The sequence below is a fragment of the Suillus discolor genome (assembly GCF_016758755.1).
Source record: "Suillus discolor strain FC423 chromosome Unknown F5147scaffold_26, whole genome shotgun sequence".
NCBI classification, from domain to species: Eukaryota; Fungi; Basidiomycota; class Agaricomycetes; order Boletales; family Suillaceae; genus Suillus; species Suillus discolor.
Genome location: NW_024541273.1, coordinates 108,817 through 125,711, shown reverse-complemented (window position 1 = coordinate 125,711; position 16,895 = coordinate 108,817). Strand labels below are relative to the sequence as shown.

Sequence of the window (16,895 nt, the reverse complement as noted above, 5' to 3'; positions counted from 1 at the left end):
TACGTGACGTGCTTGGAAAGCACGATATAAGCGGGTCATGTGAGGACCACATGACACGTGACCGGTGACCACCGCGTATCATTGCGTTTACAGCTTCTTTCACTACTACCATCGACTCCAGCGGTATTCAATCCGCCTCTATACAAATTTACGACAACCGTCACTAGTTAATAATACAACATGTCTGGACGCGGAAAGGGTGGCAAGGTCCGGAAAGCATTGGCTGGCGTCACCTTATTCTAGCTGACTCACAGTACAATCATAGGGACTCGGAAAAGGCGGTGCCAAACGTCACCGGAAGATTCTGCGCGACAACATCCAGGGTATTACCAAGCCAGTGAGTGGTATAGTGTTCTATAATCATTCGCATGCTCATATTCTCCAGGCTATTCGCCGTCTTGCCCGTCGTGGTGGCGTGAAGCGTATCTCAGGTCTCATCTACGAGGAAACCCGCGGTGTCCTCAAGATTTTCTTGGAGAACGTCATCCGGGACTCTGTCACTTACACAGAACATGCTAAGCGGTAAGCCCCGTGATCAACTTACTTCAGTGCTTGTTGACTCATCGGAACTATAGCAAAACAGTTACTGCTCTTGATGTCGTCTATGCGCTGAAGCGGTCAGGGCGCACGTTGTACGGTTTCGGTGCATGATCAAAGTATTGTTTCCACTCGCCACGCATATGTACCAATAGTGATTTGAATACCTCTTTCGGTCTGGTCAGTGTAGCCGTTTACCGCGTCCTTTTAGAGATCCTTTGATTTTGAGGCAAGCTCGTTCGGTTGTTGTATACTTTAACTTACAGATAGGGTCATCTTGTATCCAGCAGATGACGCTGTGTTGTAGAATATACTGCAACCATCTGATTTTAATTCATCTCAGGTGGTCCTTTCACGTGGCAGCCCGGTGCGTAACCAGCACTTAAAAAGAGTACCGCTGGATACAGCTGGATACATATGATTAATTCATTGATCATCCGCTATCACAATGAAGCGTCACCACGTCATCGCATATCCATTACTACGGATTATTGAGATCCCTACATTAATTAGAACTGCTGGAATCAAAAAAACCAGCCGGCCGAGCTCAGCGCTTAAACCTGCGATGAGTTGCTATCTCTGCATAACGGCACGATGACATCGTCGTACATGAATCAGGAAAGTTTCGAATTCTATTTCGAACGCCCGTCCCTCGACTCTCGAGATCATCCGCAAACGTAATCTGCCAATCACGACGACATACGCAACTAACTATACGTATACAGGAACTCGTCATATGACGACGCTATTCGAGAGGTATGTAGGCGCTTGCGATCATAACGCACCGAAAGCTCAGACAGCTATATTTAGTCAATCAATCAGTTCGTAGCTTGCTCGTCGACACGCAATGTAACATCAAAGCATTAAGAGATGAGGAAAAACACAACAATGCTACGAGAACACAGCAAAGCAGACGATCGAAACATCATGCATCATGCGTCATGGATTCTCCACTAACTCCACCTCCACCTCCGCCTCCTCATCTACATCATGTGCCTCATCTGTAATATCACTCTCGCTCTCCGGGGGTATTGGTTCTGACGGTGGGGGCTCGCTTAAATTAAGGCTAACCTCGGGCTCCGTGGGAGAGTCGTCAACAGGCACAGACTCTGGAGATGATGCTGCCGGAGGTTCCACGAGGGTGACCACTACGTCTGCCTCAGGAGAAGGCTCGACGGGTGTCTCGAGTAATTTTTCAGATTCTGGAACTGGCTCCGGTGAATCAGATTTTTCGGCAGCTACAGTCTCCTCCACAATATCAGGCACTATAACACTGGCCTCGACATCTTGCGGAGCTGCGGAAGCTACTGGGCTCGAAGGCTCAGCTAGGGCGGCGGTCTCTTCAGACTCTTCTTGAGGAGCTACAGGCTCGACAACTGGCTGTTCCTGAACGATCTCAATTGTTGGTTCAACATTCGGAGTCGTCTCTATCTCGCGTTCCGGCACATCTTGTACTTCAGGGGGAGCTGAGCTAGACTCTTTGAGCAACGTTAAGGACAGATCTTCCAAAGGTGGAGAGTTGGATCCGGTGATGGTTGCCACTTCGTCGACGAGCACCTCTTCGACGGGGACCTCTTCGACGCCAAACCCAAATTTGTCGGGAGAGAACTCACTCGGCTGACTGGACCATGAGGCTTGCGAATAGTCCTCAGGCTCAGCAGATAGCGCAGTATGCAATAAACCGCTTTCAGTGACACCCTGGTCGCCACCTTTTGCAGGCTCTTCTCCAGCATTGTATGCCTCACTGAACACCATAGTATCTGTGCGATTGCGCCCCAGCCGGCGTGGACTATCGGTGCCACGCGGGCTATCACTAGACAGTCCCGGAGGACTCGTCTCGCGAACATTCGGAGGTTGTGCTTGTTCTGCTGTAGGTGCATTTTGATCCTCCCGCTCACGTGGCGGATTGATGGCCGCTGCAAGAAGACGTGGAGGTTCGACGTCCTCTTCGCGTCCCCTTCTGCCTGACAGGACAGTACCAGGGGGGATGACAAGAAACTCGGTAGGGACAAGATCGAATTGACTAGTAAGTTTCAAGAAGCGAGCGTAAAGCGATGATTCGGCCTCCGCTTGCTCAAAGGCTTCTCGGTGATGGAAATATGCATGCGCAAATATTCTGCCAAGGCGACGAGCAAGCGAAGAGAAGTGTCGATATGACGTAGGAGGTATGGAAAGACTAGTGTCGCGAAAAGAACGCATGGTTGATTTGAGTTTGAAGAAGGCGGCGTAACGGAGGACATCAGCAAAGATGCTATGAGACGTGATCATGACTCACCGAGATGGAAAAGCTCGAGGTGAATTTAATAGTGCGGTTGCGCTGTCCAACGTATGAAGGATGTAATCAATCGCACAGCATTGCTGAGGATATACATAAGCAGTTAGAGAAACCATATTTTTTTTAAATGATCACCAAACGAACCTCCATAGCACCGTCATTACCGTGTGCGACACACAAATATAACCACTCTCCCGCCTTCATCTCGGGACAAGTGATACGAGTACATTCCTGCTGCAACATCGTGATGAGGGGATGGGATAGGTCTTGTGCGAGACGTCTGATGGGCAAACAAGTTAACGCATAAAACACTGAACGAGTGAGTAAGGAGAGGTACCGTAATTGTTCATAAATCCAGCAACCTCGATCGACTGCTACGTCGTTCTTGCGTTCAGGATCATCAGGCTTACGTTCGACTTGATCAGAAAGATCAGAAGACTTTTCTTCGGCATCCTTGAAAGCAGCTTTTCCCGGAAGAGACACTATGGAATCAACATCATGGACGTCAAGACGAATAAGAAGCGAAATGTATTCCTGAAGCTGGAACGCGCTATCGAGAGAAGACAAGGATGGGAGAGATTTGACAGGATAGAAGGAGGACACGCGTGAGCCGCGTAGTGGGCGCTGTACAGCTACAGCCATCGTCAGTAACAGTGAGCTCGGGGTTGTCATCGCTATTGAGAGCGTTGAGCACAACGTCCCACAAGGGTTGACTAAATTTGATCGTGGGAATAAACTTCCAAGTTAGTATATATACTGGAAATTTGGTTAGATGTCCCGGACGGGCCGTCTCGTGCGTTGTACTTCTGCTGGAAGCGATCGGAATTCCGTCGAAACCCTCCGAATTGATATCTGTGAGACGATCAGTCGCAGCAATTTGAAACAGCGTGATGATTATACATGGGGGACAGAGCGGACTTGGATGTACAAGAACGGATGGACGGGGAGAACTCAGGTTCCGTAAGTTAGGTTAGCTTATTTACATATGAAATTTGTTCCAAATTCGTTGGTTTGTAGATTAGTACGTACCTGATTGTTGTACCACATGATCATCGAGATCTTTTCTCCCGGTTGTATTGAAACGTCCAAGGCGTGGATATCTAACTTGAATGGTGCCTCATCATCTATATATTTAGGGCGCTCCTTGCGAAGTTCTGCGATTGCCATCCCCCGTTCATCTCCACGATGTCCGACAATCATCTACACGAGAAGAACTCAGTCATCGACCTTGAGAAGGACTCTTCTTCTAGGGAGGATGGTGTCTCTGTGATCGTCCCCGGAGACAAGCACGGATGGCTCTCTCACCCGTTAGCAAGATCTCTTCTCAGCTGGGGCGTGGAGGAACGAGGTGAGTCTTCCTCACAACCACATACTCATCTGATCTTCGTTCGTAGGCATAGTTCCAGTTCCCGAAGAAGAGCAGATGGATACCCAATATTATAAAATTTTCTTCGTTTGGTTCTCAATGAACTTCAACATCCTTTCGTAAGTTCTCAGAGCATTTCCGCTGTCAGCTCGTTTCTTACAGATAAACTAGCTTCTCTACCGGAACACTCGGACCAATCGCTTTCGAACTTGGACTTCGCGATTCCTGTCTTGTTATCTTATTCTTTAATCTCCTGGCATGCGCGTTGCCTGCATATTTGTTCGTATACTTTCCTGAACATGGATACCGTGTCATTACTTGACTTCTCTTCCACAGAAATACATGGGGACCTCGAACTGGCATGCGTCAGATGATTCAATCCAGATATAGCTTTGGGTAGTGTGCTTGTTTTCCTTATTTGTTACTTGGCTGACTTTCCTTCCACAAGCTATTTTGGTATCATTATACCCGCTGTCCTCAATCTGATCGGCCTGTGTGGCTTCAATATCCTTAATGGTATACTCGGCGGACAGGCACTAGCTAGCGTGTCTAGTAATATGAGCTGGGAGTGCGTATGGCATCTCGCAGCATCAATCATTTTTACCTAACCCGTATCAGTGTCGGCATTGTCATTATCTTCGCCATTGCGCTCCTCGTACGTTCTCTTACGTGACTCTCGAAATCCTCTGTCTTCACAATGTTCACACCTCCAGATCTCCTTTATGGGCTACCGAGTACTCAACTGGTAAACGGCATCATTTATCCATCAAAATTTTAGTCTTACAGCTTTCAGGTACGAACGTGTCGCGTGGTTCCCGGTTCTTATCGCATTCTTGGTCGCACTCGGCGTGGGTGGTAAAAACCTGTACAACGCTCAACCAGCGGCACCTGCAACCGCTCCTGGCATTTTCGGCTTCGCAGCTGTTCTTGCTGGTTTCGTTATTACCTACTCGGCAATGGCATCCGATTTTACAATGTATTATTTGCCCACCGTTCCCCGGTAGGTTTCATTTCATGCCCTGTGGCGTTGCGCTTCGCTTAGGTATAAATTTCCAGGTCCAAGATCTTTTGGTATGCATATCTGGGGTATCTCGTGCCTATCGTACGTCAATCTCTTTATCGGTACCCCCCAAAGCGTCTTCTGATTTATCTCCAGATCCTTCTCGAGTGCCTTGGAGCTGCAGCAGTCCTTGCTTCATCAAACGTTCCTAGCTGGAGCGCGGGCTACGGAGCAGCCGAGAACATCGGTGGCCTCTTAGAGGCCATGCTCAGCCCGGTCGGTAACTTTGGGAAGTTCCTCACCGTTCTTCTCAGCCTGAGCGTCACCGGTAACATTGCGTGCACGCTTTACTCTATGTGTTTCAATTTCCAAGTGATGATCCCGGCTATGTCAAGAGTCCCGAGATACGTCTTTTCGATCGTTGGCACCGTAATGTCGGTCTTCCCATTTATACTGTGTATCTTGTCACTGGCTGATCTCAAATTTTTCCCCTGGACACCCACAGTGCATTGCCTTTATCGATTGTGGGCGCCCACAAATTCTATACGGCGTTGACCAATTTCCTTTCACTAATCGGGTACTGGGCGAGTGCTTACGGCGCCATCCTCCTTGTCGAACACCACTACTTCCGCAAAGGCGACTTCACCACCTATGACCACTCCATATGGAATGTTCCAGGGCGTCTACCCTGGGGAGCGGCTGCCATCACAGCTGTCATAATGTCTTTCGCCCTGATCATACCCTGCATGAATCAGCTGTGGTATGCAGGCCCCATCGGCATGACCTCAGGCGACATCGGTTTCGAGGTTGCATTCCCTCTTGCGGGTCTACTTTACTTACCCCTTCGAAAGCTAGAGCTCAAATACCAGAATACCCAATATTAAGCACCGCTTGGTCGAGATAGAGAATATATACACGACGTGCTATGAAACGTGTACCGCCTTACTGTGTCTATACCTAATACCGCTTACCTTGAATCAGAACAGCAACAGGAATCTAGGGCCGCTCGTATCTAGTTTAGTTTACTCCTCCCGCATCTTATCGTATACTCACGAAATTGCAAATCGATGTCTCCGAGATATCACCTGTGAAGGGCCGATCCTGTGGTATACAGCCATGGAGAAACAAACACATCGAATTCACATCTTCCGCCGTCGTAGATAGGTGCTTTGGAGTTTGAGTGGGAAGAAGAGTGGAGTGTGCAGAAAATGTATAGATTCATGGAAGAACTATCGCGCATCCTTGAGAAACTGCTGCGGGGATGCCTCCCGACGTGGCAAGAATAACACGCACGGGTCCCGGCATCGCATGCGTCTGCACGCGTGTCAATTGACAATATTGATCAGCCTGTGCGATAGAGGCTGTTGCGGGAAACTTTTACTGAAGCCGCTGTCGGATCTGCGAGAACCAAGTTGAGTCGCATAAGCGATCTGGCATCAAGGTACTGGCTGTTTCACTAGTGGGATATGAACAGGAATCAGAAGTCATGCACATGTGTGGCGCCCCGCGGCTGCATGGTAACGCGTAACGATTCGCCACCATTAATCGAAACCAGCTGCCAAGCCGTGGCAAAAAACAGGTACCAAAAGTAAGAACATAATGAAAAAGACCCCGGAAACCTTGTCGGCTCTGCCGGATCGTAATTTGACATTTTCTGGCCTTAGCCTAGTGTAGTGGGTTAGCATATGTCACAATAGAACATACTGGATCGCTATACGTGCTCCCAATGCATCAGAGGGAATGAAGACTCTGATCCCGTGCAACACCAACCAGACCCACGTCTGGACCAGCCATGGCTGCCACTTGATCGCGCGCGAGCATAGATATAGTTCACTCTGGGACTTCAAGTTGGACCTAGATGAACTGTCTAATACGGCACGCCTTCCGAAGCTCCAGCAGGGTATGCTGTTCATATGTGCACTTCGGGAAGCTCACTTGGATGATGGCGTCAGACTCAAAGGCGAGGCTCTTGAGAGGCTCTGTAATCCCCCTTCCTACCCAGTACTGTTGATGATCCTGGTATTGACTTCGCATTCTCAATGTTCCTCGCACTCGAACACTCTTCAGAAGCAGCCTATGAAGACATACGCACTGCTGGCAGCTCATCGATGCTTTCCGTTGTTGTTGACCATATGTGCATTAACACATGCGTTGCGTTCGTTGGACCATACGCAGATCGCGAGACTTGTCCGGAGCGCAGAACACTCCGATATGATCAGGTCAAACTCCAGAGTAGTCGAGGCAAAGTGAAAGTTCTACAGGCTGTGTTCCACACGATCCCAATTGGACCACACATGCAGGCCCTTTGGCGTAATCTTGACAGTGCTCGCCAGATGCAGTACCGCAGACAGCGTACCCAACAAATTGCCGTAGAACTTATATGAAATGATGCCAACATTTGTTGGTCGCAAGGAGACGAGTTTGTTTCGGATTGGATTTCCGTTGTAAGTTGATGTTGTGAATATTTTTGCCTACAAAGTCGCCCACTAGAACTATTCCACTTCGAGCACTCGACGACCTAGCGAGCCATGTTACTTAATTACCGGCTTCGAATGGTCTGGACAGCGTAGTCTATTCTTTCCAGGCCAATCTGCAGGGATATTACAGAAAGAATAGGATTAGCTGTAGAAGAACCTATCAGGCTTCACAAGACAAAAATACGACATCCTCATACCTGCAGTGTTCGACCACTTTTCTAGAAAAGAACGCAAAGGCCGCAGTAGAGACGATTCTACGCTCGCGATGTTATCCGGATCTCGTATACCAGTCTGGGACATCGTTAATTTAATTTACATCGATGGATAAAAAAACGTACCTTATTGTCCTTGTCCCGTTGTAGTAGTACATAGTAAAATGATAGTACCTCTGTGATTCGAGACGGCTCCAAGGACTTCTCAATGTCGTCAGCCACCTGGACCGTCGACAAATAATCAGACGGCATTGTCCTGAACAGGATTGGTCCGAAGGATCTTATGAGCAGTGGTGACGCAAAGACGTTTTGTTCGCCCGACAATGCGGGGATCTGTAGTGCGTCTAGAACAAATTCCTTAAGAAGACCAATGGCGGCCGCCCGCATCTGAGGAAGCTCTGCGTCAGATGCTAGGGTCATCAAGATCTGTTGCTGAAACACAGATGGTAGTCGCGCAAGAATCAGTGCAATCAGCCGAAGACTGAAATGCCTGATAAACGGGTCAAGATGGGTGCTTGCCAAAGCAGGAAGAACTACGCATAGCGACATAGCGAGGTCAGGTGGGAGGTCAGGCTGTGTGCGATCTTGCGTGACGCAACGAAAGATAAGGAAGAGAGATTCGTCCAGGGCGAAATTTATCTGAATTGAAGTCACGAGCATCGAGTGCAACTTGGAGAATAGATCTTTCGGTAAAGGATAGCTTTCTTTTTCGTGAGCGAGCATGACCAGCGAACTCATTGTCGGGACATCCTGTGGTGACAGGTTCATTACCCGAAGGGTATTCTGAGAAAAAAACGATTCAGAGTATAATATTTGACGGTTTCTCTGACGTACCAGTATGCTCTGAATGGCGTTCTCTCCATCTTGCCACTCGGGTTCGATTGCAGAAGTCAGTGTAAGACGAGGATAGTACACCTCGAAAGCTCTGGCACATAATGATGCCCTGATACACGATGCACACGCTAAAACAGTTGCGTCGAGAAGCGAAGTGATGAGTTTCTGCAAGTTGATGAGTCAGCAAAGCTATCTACAGCAAATGTTGTAGACAAACCCTTGCCTCCGCAGCATCTGCTTCGCTGCCTGTTTTGATTATCCATGTGTAAAACGCCTGCGACATGCGAGAGACCTCTTCAAGCAATGAACGACCACTATCCAGCGTGAGCGTGAAGTTACGTCCTAGCGAAGAGACCGCTGAACTAACGCCGGAAACCAAGGGTGAGACTTCGCTCAGCGCAGTCCTCTTTCCAAGAGTCAACCTAGGTAGAGCTATGATGCCATGAGACATCAGTAATCGGCCAACACGTAAAATATACTCACATTTTGTAGACAACACGATAACGTTGATGAGACTCTGTACAGACCCAGGAGCGTACTCTTCTTCAGTTTCATCTTCGCGGGCTAGTTGGGTTAGTTGTTCCAGAGTCTCTTGAATGACAATTAAGACCTCCTTTGGACTGCTGTGCTCGGACATCAGTCTAATGAGGCCAACGGCCTCTTCACGGCGGCACCGAAGGAGATCGGGTAGGATGTCGAGGGGTTCCTGCAGGGAGTCCATTGAGCTCCAAAATATAATAAAACATGTCACGTACAAGAAGGACTGGACCCCCGTGATATTGAAGAATACTATCGTATACGGTCTTGAGAGATGGCTGATGTGTTTCATCATCGACTGCGACTGTTATTATAGCGGTTATATTTTTAGTGATTGCCTGTGAATCGCCTTGAACAAAAATTCAAAGTATGATGAGGTTGAGCACTTCATCGTCGAGGTCAGGCGACAGTTGTAGCGCCTTGAGTAAGACATTCTTGGCCATGATGCATTTCCCTACAAGCGATGTTGGTAAGTAGCTAGTCGGATACGGCTTGAAACATACCACAATCGGCAACAAGATATGTAACACCAATGAAGGCTTTCGAGATGGGCTATCGGGCTGTAGTTTCCTCGATGGAGGTACCACTGGCACAATTAAACACGAGACGAAGGGAACAAAGTGGGACACTTACGATGCTCAGCACAAAATGTGATGACGACGGTGACCAATAAAAGTCTAACAAACGAGGATGAGTACCCAATGTAATGAACTTGAATGACGAAACAAAACAGCAGCCTGAGCGGCCGTTCCCGAGGCTCCGTTACATCACTGTTCTCAGTATGTAGTCCTCTACTTGTATCACATGCGATTCAATATTCAATATTCAATCATGCCTTGCCTTTCGCATGTGCGATATCTCGCATAATGCCTATACGTATATTCCACCTGTGCGTCTTGACTCTTGCAATTGGGTTCGATTCTAGTATTTGCTGACTCGTGCCCTTTGCCTTCGACAGAAACATTCGTTTTCCTTCTAGGGTTGAGCACGGGTGAACCCCGGGTGAGTCGCTGAAGCCACACCACACCCATACCCGCAAACACCGCACCCGCCACGGTACGGATGTACACCGACCCGCCAATTCTGCGGGTATGAACGGTGTTTGCGGTATACCGCGGTTTTTTCACAGACCCGCGGGTAAGACATTGACATAGTAGTATCAGCAGAAGTCTTACGAAGTTCCGCATCTAGGTCCTCTTCGTCGTCAGACTTTGTCGCCGTGTCAATGGCATCAACATCGATTACCAATGGTTCGGAGGATGATGGCAGTGATGAAGGTGTCTTTTTCGAAACAAGACAGTTTTCACTCTCTTCAAAGGACGGGTAAGTACATCCACACTCTTCTTAACTGCCTGGCTGACAGATGATGCTATCGAAGACGATTTTGACGAGTATGATTGGAATCCCTTCTCATTCACTCTGACTGTTTTGTCGTACTTGTATATTTTATTCTCATTGAATCATTATCTCAGGATGTCCATTTTTTGCGGAGGTCCCCGTGCTTGGCTTGCATATTTGCCTACCTCATTGTTTTATGACCCGTTGTATTATGCGATCCCCATGGCTCTCTGCATCGCCCATGTGCTATGAAAATAACACGAATTGTTTGACTGCTCCCATCCTGCGTCATGCTTCCCAGCGCATTGGTCGTAAGCCGTCTGATGCATAACTGGAGGCAAACATCATCCTCACAATCTTGCGACATTCTGAAGTCCTGCGGGCGAAGCTTGTGAGTTCATTTCATGAAGTGCACCTGCGGTGTTTCTTGATGCGCCTTCCCATTACTTCCCTCGCCACGTTGATCGCAGTACATCCTATCTCTGACAATGTTGTCTTTGAGTGCCTCAACTTGCGCATGTAAGGCTTTGCCTGGACAAAAATATGGTATGCGCCCAGTATGACCGGCACGCTGTTGAGTTCTCTCTTGCTGATGATGTGACGTTTCTTCATTTCGACGTGCTCCACTGAGCGTCCGATCCACAGATCATCAGGAAGTGCGTCATCCAGGGAAATGTCTTCTTGTTTCTCGTATGGTAACGAAATACTTGATGGTCTCATTGAACAAAAGTAGTATTGTCTTAGATAAATCTGGAGCGATCACTCTTTATCTGCCCTCCATGCGACAGGGCATTGACACACCAAACGCTGACAGCGTGCATGACTTGGCATGAACATGAGATGAATGTACTGATATGGTAAAAATGGAAAGGCAAAGTCGGGGATGGCGTGTTCATGCGGCAGCGCGGTAAGGACTGCCAGCCTCGTGAAGGATAACGTTGGTAAACATAAACTAGGCGATATGAGGTATCATTCTCGTATCAAGAGAGTGGAAGAACAATTGGCAAGGACCCTTGGTAGAGCGGGATACTAAAAGAACCAGACGAGCGAGAGTATTGCCATAGTAATCATAAACTGAATGAATGGAAAGATAAGCTGCAGTGACTTCAAAAGCTTCATGAGCCATGGAGGCATGGATGCCAGTATCGCGCGTAGATGTTGAACCCTATGCTTGGGGAGGTGACGAGGGCCAAAAGGCGGGAATTTCAGAGTGAGCGTGCGCTGGCGCATGAGGATCTTGCTCAAAACGATGAGGAGTACGACGCAGAGACTCAGAGAGCTTCCGACAAAGAAGACTCCGTGTGAGAGCGTATAACGCAGCGAAGACGGTTGAGATTCGTGCGTAGGGACCTCGATGTTAACAGGGGAATCTAGTCGCGGCGCGTTGAACCAAACTGACCCCGATATCAAAGCCTGAAGTTGATAAATAAAACCATGCATCATCAGAGGATAAAAAATACTGCTGACGATGTGAACTCACCGAGAACAGTGTCCAGTTAAGGGAGACGATAAGCATCTCAAGAGCAACTTCGTCGGGACTTAATATTTCTTCCTCTTCCGATTCTGATATCGGCCCCTCGACCTTTTCCAAGTCTAAGAAATGCTGCTTTTCCATGTCGCGATGTTCATGAGAAATATTACACTTGGGAGTACTTCGAGTGAGGAATTCTTCAGTACAATACAGCTGGAACAAACGGAAAATGGGCTTGCCTGTCATCCATTTCCACTAGGCGCGCAGATCGATATTACTAGTAAGAGAGGGTTACGGGAACGTTCTCTATGATGTAGATGGCTTTATGACTGGAGGAAAGTACAGGATACCAAACAACTTGCAATGCGACTTATATATGTACTGCCGAGATGCTCGGTCCATCTGCTTTGCTTATGGAATCTGAGACATAAAGTGGCCACAACTGGTACACGTAGTACATACTAGCTGCCAAGCGACACAATTGAGAAACTCCACGCCATTGACCACCTACGGAGTGCCAAACATGCTCCAATTGAACCCCCAAAATTGTAGTCCAGCTGCAAGGTGGATGACTTCGTCGGGCATTTCTTCATAGCCGGCGGCCCCGGTATGACACGCCGATAAGAATATGTTGTTACCCATGATTTCGGATACCGTGAAGAGTTTATCTCTTATGACGAACAAGCGCTTACGGCCTTGCATGAATACCGAATGACAAGCCAGGTGTTGCATACCGTCGTTTGTCCCACAACGGCCTCCACCTACTACACGCGCCGTCACATCCATATTTCGACAATCACTTCCTCATGTCCTACATCAAATACCAAAAGCGACTTCTGCCTCGACTATCTACCCCATAAATGCGGCCTCGTATTTCAGCATGCAGAGTGCGTAGCATTTCTTTCTATCTTCCATTCTTCTCCTTCCCCTGCCAGTTCTCTAGCGAACCTCGCCACATCATTACCTCAGTTGAAGTTCTACTGACACCTTTCCAGATTCGCACATCTCGTCACCCCCGTCTACGAAGACCTCCAAGAACAATCAACTTCTCATTTAGGCTATAGAACAAACACCTCTTTACGTGGTCTTGGTTAAGCACCATACACCAGGGTTATTAAAATTCAAGAAGTCCGCCACTTACACCTTGTTCGGCGTGTACGCCTTTGTTCGAAGGTCGGCGGGATGCTGTGGACCAGCTGATTATAATGTTGTCCCCAGACAATTGTCGGCCAAGTAAAGGAATGTATTACCCGAAGCTTTCACAAAGAACAGTGATGCGGCGCATCATCAAATCCATCTTCATGTGGATGCAGTTCCACCAGCTTCTGCTTATGGCATCAATAGGTGGACGTTGCAGGTCACAGTTGGTGCTATACTTGTGTATACTTTTTTGAAGCCCGGCCAGGAGAAATACGTCATTCTTTTTTGATTATCGCTGGTCACAGAGACGATGGATGATTATTGTTATCCTATTCGCTGTTTCCATTGTTGATCTCCAGGACGTTTTGTCATCATCCCACTGATATTATTCGTAGTCACAGGGACTGCCAGCAAAACCTTTAGGCTTTGCTTGGTTCTTTCGCCGATTCTCTCCGATGTTATGATGTTCTCAAATCAAAATTATGGCAGAACCAATGAAAAATATGGAGGTCAATATGACGCAACCTCTTTTGGCTTTAGATAACAAACTTATCTCTCGAGCCTGTGCCCCGCTTTACCATGGTACGCGTATGAGAACAACCTTTTTTCGGCGGTATGATAATGGTGGCTAATAAAACCTAGAACTCTGATCATATATACTTCCTTTCGTGAGACACGGGGGTATCTCGGGAAGAATGACTAAGTGCGTGTGCCAGGGCACGTCGGCTGTGCGATGACCCACAATAGCGTGCGCTTGCTATGCGACATGCGTGTCAACGAGTGAAGGCGGATACGCGAGGAGAAAGCCGGCGGGAACGTTAGCATCAATTTGGCATCAATTATGGTATGTAGTACAGAGGGCAAGGGCAATCTGGAAAACTCCTAGCCCGTTCCCTCTACATGTCCCAGAGCGATGTAAAGGTGATTCCTGATGTTTTTGCGATCCACGGCATATTTCATGTAATTATTGGTGATGTGTCATAGGACCGATCTTCCAGTCATTCTCAACAAGCCCCCATATAGGTATTCTCTTGCAGAACGTTCGAATTCGCACCTTTGAACACATCCCTCCCATCACCCATGTCCTCTTCAGAATCTGCACCACTACTCGGAAACGGTGGCCATACTGGTCATAAAAACCTCCCCTTTACTCGTCGCATTGTCGATTACATGAAAGGCGAGGGCGAGCCATCATGGGAGGAATCGTTCAAGTTCTTTATTTTCGGGACATGGCTCAATATCCTACTCGTATTTGTACCTCTAAGCTTCATCTCACACAACATGAACTGGGACGTCGGCCTCGTATTTTTATTTAGCTTTATGGCTATCGTGCCCTTGTCCAAGGTGACAACTACTTCTATCATCACGCTCTTGGAAGACTGACATCGTCGTGTTTAGCTGTTGGGCGAGGCAACAGATCAGTTGTCGGTCAAATTAGGAGAGACCATGTCAGGTCTCCTCAATGCATCCTTTGGGAATGCCGTAGAAATCATCATTGGCGTTGCTGCTTTACTCAATGGTTTGTCCACCGCTCTGAAGTTATCTGCAAGTGCTCACGATGATCCTAGGTCAATTACGAATTGTTCAGACGTCCGTGAGTGTTATCATGCAGTTACTATTTGCGATAGAATGACGTTGGGTCAGATGATTGGATCGATCTTGTCAAACATATTGCTCGTCCTTGGTTGTTCGTTTCTGGCCGGTAAGGGACCCCCACCTTTGAAGGAGAGTATGGGCTCCTCGATAGGCGGATTATACCATACAGAAGGACTTTTCAATGGTACCGGAGCTCAGGCGTGCGTCCTCTGGTTTTCTGTTATTTAAATCCTTGGTTGAATTGCAATGCTTTCAGATCTACCTCCGTAAGTTACCTGACTTATTCATCGCTATGACGACTAACCAAGTGTAGCTTATGACGCTGTCGTGCATCAGTACGATTGTGTTCTTCAACTCGAGAGTTTCGCTAATATTTCACAGCGCTTGTTGTTCCTGCGGCCTATGCAAGTACTACGGACTCTGGAATGAAGAATTATTGCAGTAATCCAGATGAATGTCCCACCGCGGGTCTTCTTTTTATCTCCAGAGGGACTGCAATATTACTCTTAGGGGCATACTGTGCCTACATTTGGTTTCAGGCATGTTTTAATAATATCTTATTTCTTTAATATCCTCACCCAAGGGTTTAGTTAAAGTCTCATCCCGATCTCTTCATCGCGCCTTCTTCACAAAACAGTGATGTAACGGTAGCATTGTCGGAAACGGACGAAACAAAACCTCGCATGGGAACGGCCGCTGCTGGCGTTGCGTAAGTTTCGTTTCGTCATTCATCACATCGGGTACTTATTCTCGTTTGTGAGACTTTTATTGGTCACCATCGTCATCGCATTTTGTGCTGAGCATTGTAAGTATCCCACTTTGTTCCCTTCATCTCATGTTCAATTGTGCCAGTGGTTACCTCCATCGAGGAGACTACAGCCCGGTATCCCGTCTCGAAAGCCTTCATTGGTGTTATCTTGTTGCCGATCGTGGTATGTTTCAACCTGTATCCGATTTACTGCCTACCAATATCGTTTTTAGGGAAATGCCGCAGATCATGTCACTGCAGTCTGGATGGCAACGAAGAATAAATACGAGCTCACCATCTCTATCTGCGTTGGAAGTTCGATTGTAAGTGTAGACCGTTCATTATAAGATTATGATTGTACTGATTATGGGACAGCAAATTGCCTGCCTCGTAGTGCCGCTTCTTGTGATCATCGGTTGGATGTATGATCATGCATTGCGTCTCGCGAGGTGTTGTTCTCACTCTCCTTTTTGTTAGCGTCGACCAACCCCTGACGTTGCACTTCCACAACTTCGAGGTCGGTTTATTCAGAATATATTCCACGTCATCAGCCAAGTTTCTAACGAATGTCCAGACAATTGTCTTCTTTGTATCTGTCTGCCTGGTCAATCTATTGCTCATGTTAGTTTCCCTTTTACCACATGGCAGTTTCCCTCTCGTCGAGACTCAGCTCACTTGTTTCAGGGACGGAAAAGCCAATTATCTGGAAGGTCTCATGCTCCTTACCCTCTACTCGGTCATTGGCCTCGCATGTAAGTTGCTCGTTGAGCCCTTTAATCACATTCTCATTGCAATTAGTTTGGGTGGCCTGAAATACCATCGATTGCACATCGAATACACAAGTATTGGTACCGTCTAGTGCCGCTGATACACCTGGATGGCTGCGAATATGTCCAATAACGATATAGACAGGAATTGGATGGAGATCTTGACATTCGGTGCTGTCCACACCTGTCTTGAGTGCCTCAAGACACATGTGTAGTCATCGCCTGTAGTATGTGCCACATATCTATACAGTGACTCGTAATTATTACTTACACATTGAAACATTCATAACCCTCGGTAAACCTCCTCGGCGGGGGCACTGAATCCCCAATCGGAGGGATATATTTAGGCTTGGCATTTGTGTCGACTGACGTTCTGAGTCGAGCGTACTTGCATTGCATAAAAAACGCTCGAAAATCGGCTCGCTATCAGTGAAGCGACCCGCCATGGGCCAGGCTTTCATATGGCATGATAAGTACAGGTGCATACCATGATACAAATTGATCAGTCCAGAACCAACACCGACCGGGACCTGGGCCACCGGGCCATTAATACGAGTCTTCATGGGAGACAAGAGCAACGACTCGCATTTGCGCGCG

The 16,895-nt window shown here is 47.6% G+C and overlaps 9 protein-coding genes across 9 annotated transcripts; 5 read left to right on the top strand and 4 right to left on the bottom strand.

Moving 5' to 3' along the window:
• The first annotated feature begins 1 nt into the window (after position 1).
• On the top strand, positions 2-983 carry F5147DRAFT_694160 (histone-fold-containing protein). The gene is made up of 4 exons (XM_041437293.1): positions 2-207; positions 266-337; positions 386-522; positions 576-983. The coding sequence occupies exons 1-4, from the start codon at positions 181-183 to the stop codon at positions 649-651; spliced, it is 312 nt and encodes a 103-aa protein (XP_041293022.1). The 5' UTR covers positions 2-180; the 3' UTR covers positions 652-983.
• Positions 984-1,333: 350 nt separating this feature from the next.
• F5147DRAFT_694158 (Mob1/phocein) lies at positions 1,334-3,549 on the bottom strand. Its single transcript, XM_041437292.1, has 4 exons — positions 3,150-3,549; positions 2,957-3,092; positions 2,813-2,895; positions 1,334-2,713 (listed from the first exon to the last, which is right to left on the bottom strand). The coding sequence occupies exons 1-4, from the start codon at positions 3,452-3,454 to the stop codon at positions 1,477-1,479; spliced, it is 1,761 nt and encodes a 586-aa protein (XP_041293021.1). The 5' UTR covers positions 3,455-3,549; the 3' UTR covers positions 1,334-1,476.
• A 300-nt stretch (positions 3,550-3,849) lies between these two features.
• Positions 3,850-6,309, top strand: F5147DRAFT_694154 (permease for cytosine/purines, uracil, thiamine, allantoin-domain-containing protein). Its single transcript, XM_041437291.1, has 11 exons — positions 3,850-4,160; positions 4,207-4,297; positions 4,350-4,457; positions 4,515-4,574; positions 4,627-4,746; positions 4,797-4,833; positions 4,892-4,923; positions 4,972-5,178; positions 5,235-5,280; positions 5,335-5,612; positions 5,684-6,309. Exons 1-11 carry the CDS (start codon positions 3,998-4,000, stop codon positions 6,060-6,062), a joined length of 1,521 nt encoding a protein of 506 aa, XP_041293020.1. The 5' UTR covers positions 3,850-3,997; the 3' UTR covers positions 6,063-6,309.
• Positions 6,310-6,868: 559 nt separating this feature from the next.
• F5147DRAFT_694151 (uncharacterized protein) lies at positions 6,869-7,573 on the top strand. The gene is given in 4 exon segments (XM_041437290.1): positions 6,869-6,956; positions 6,970-6,990; positions 7,027-7,078; positions 7,131-7,573. The coding sequence occupies 1 exon segment, from the start codon at positions 7,218-7,220 to the stop codon at positions 7,560-7,562; it is 345 nt and encodes a 114-aa protein (XP_041293019.1). The 5' UTR covers positions 6,869-6,956; positions 6,970-6,990; positions 7,027-7,078; positions 7,131-7,217; the 3' UTR covers positions 7,563-7,573.
• F5147DRAFT_694144 (uncharacterized protein) lies at positions 7,574-10,012 on the bottom strand. Its single transcript, XM_041437289.1, has 10 exons — positions 9,872-10,012; positions 9,742-9,824; positions 9,625-9,692; positions 9,457-9,576; positions 9,185-9,407; positions 8,919-9,133; positions 8,702-8,866; positions 7,994-8,650; positions 7,853-7,946; positions 7,574-7,800 (listed from the first exon to the last, which is right to left on the bottom strand). The coding sequence occupies exons 3-10, from the start codon at positions 9,679-9,681 to the stop codon at positions 7,718-7,720; spliced, it is 1,614 nt and encodes a 537-aa protein (XP_041293018.1). The 5' UTR covers positions 9,682-9,692; positions 9,742-9,824; positions 9,872-10,012; the 3' UTR covers positions 7,574-7,717.
• Positions 10,013-10,430: 418 nt separating this feature from the next.
• On the top strand, positions 10,431-10,857 carry F5147DRAFT_694136 (uncharacterized protein). The gene is made up of 2 exons (XM_041437288.1): positions 10,431-10,561; positions 10,617-10,857. The coding sequence occupies exons 1-2, from the start codon at positions 10,486-10,488 to the stop codon at positions 10,826-10,828; spliced, it is 288 nt and encodes a 95-aa protein (XP_041293017.1). The 5' UTR covers positions 10,431-10,485; the 3' UTR covers positions 10,829-10,857.
• A 387-nt stretch (positions 10,858-11,244) lies between these two features.
• On the bottom strand, positions 11,245-12,451 carry F5147DRAFT_694134 (uncharacterized protein). The gene is made up of 3 exons (XM_041437287.1): positions 12,287-12,451; positions 12,057-12,228; positions 11,245-11,989 (listed from the first exon to the last, which is right to left on the bottom strand). Exons 1-3 carry the CDS (start codon positions 12,295-12,297, stop codon positions 11,606-11,608), a joined length of 567 nt encoding a protein of 188 aa, XP_041293016.1. The 5' UTR covers positions 12,298-12,451; the 3' UTR covers positions 11,245-11,605.
• A 59-nt stretch (positions 12,452-12,510) lies between these two features.
• On the bottom strand, positions 12,511-12,984 carry F5147DRAFT_165223 (uncharacterized protein). Its single transcript, XM_041428357.1, has one exon. The coding sequence runs from the start codon at positions 12,831-12,833 to the stop codon at positions 12,555-12,557; it is 279 nt and encodes a 92-aa protein (XP_041293015.1). The 5' UTR covers positions 12,834-12,984; the 3' UTR covers positions 12,511-12,554.
• Positions 12,985-14,047: 1,063 nt separating this feature from the next.
• F5147DRAFT_799396 (Sodium/calcium exchanger protein-domain-containing protein) lies at positions 14,048-16,309 on the top strand (the record flags this gene model as incomplete). The annotated part of the gene is made up of 16 exons (XM_041443242.1): positions 14,048-14,108; positions 14,211-14,531; positions 14,586-14,706; positions 14,756-14,781; positions 14,832-14,889; positions 14,935-15,002; positions 15,097-15,118; positions 15,165-15,326; positions 15,435-15,492; positions 15,545-15,588; positions 15,636-15,715; positions 15,765-15,854; positions 15,907-15,953; positions 16,009-16,048; positions 16,106-16,152; positions 16,216-16,309. Coding segments are annotated over exons 1-16 (1,299 nt in total), but the record flags the coding sequence as incomplete, so codon positions are not given.
• Positions 16,310-16,895: the final 586 nt, after the last annotated feature.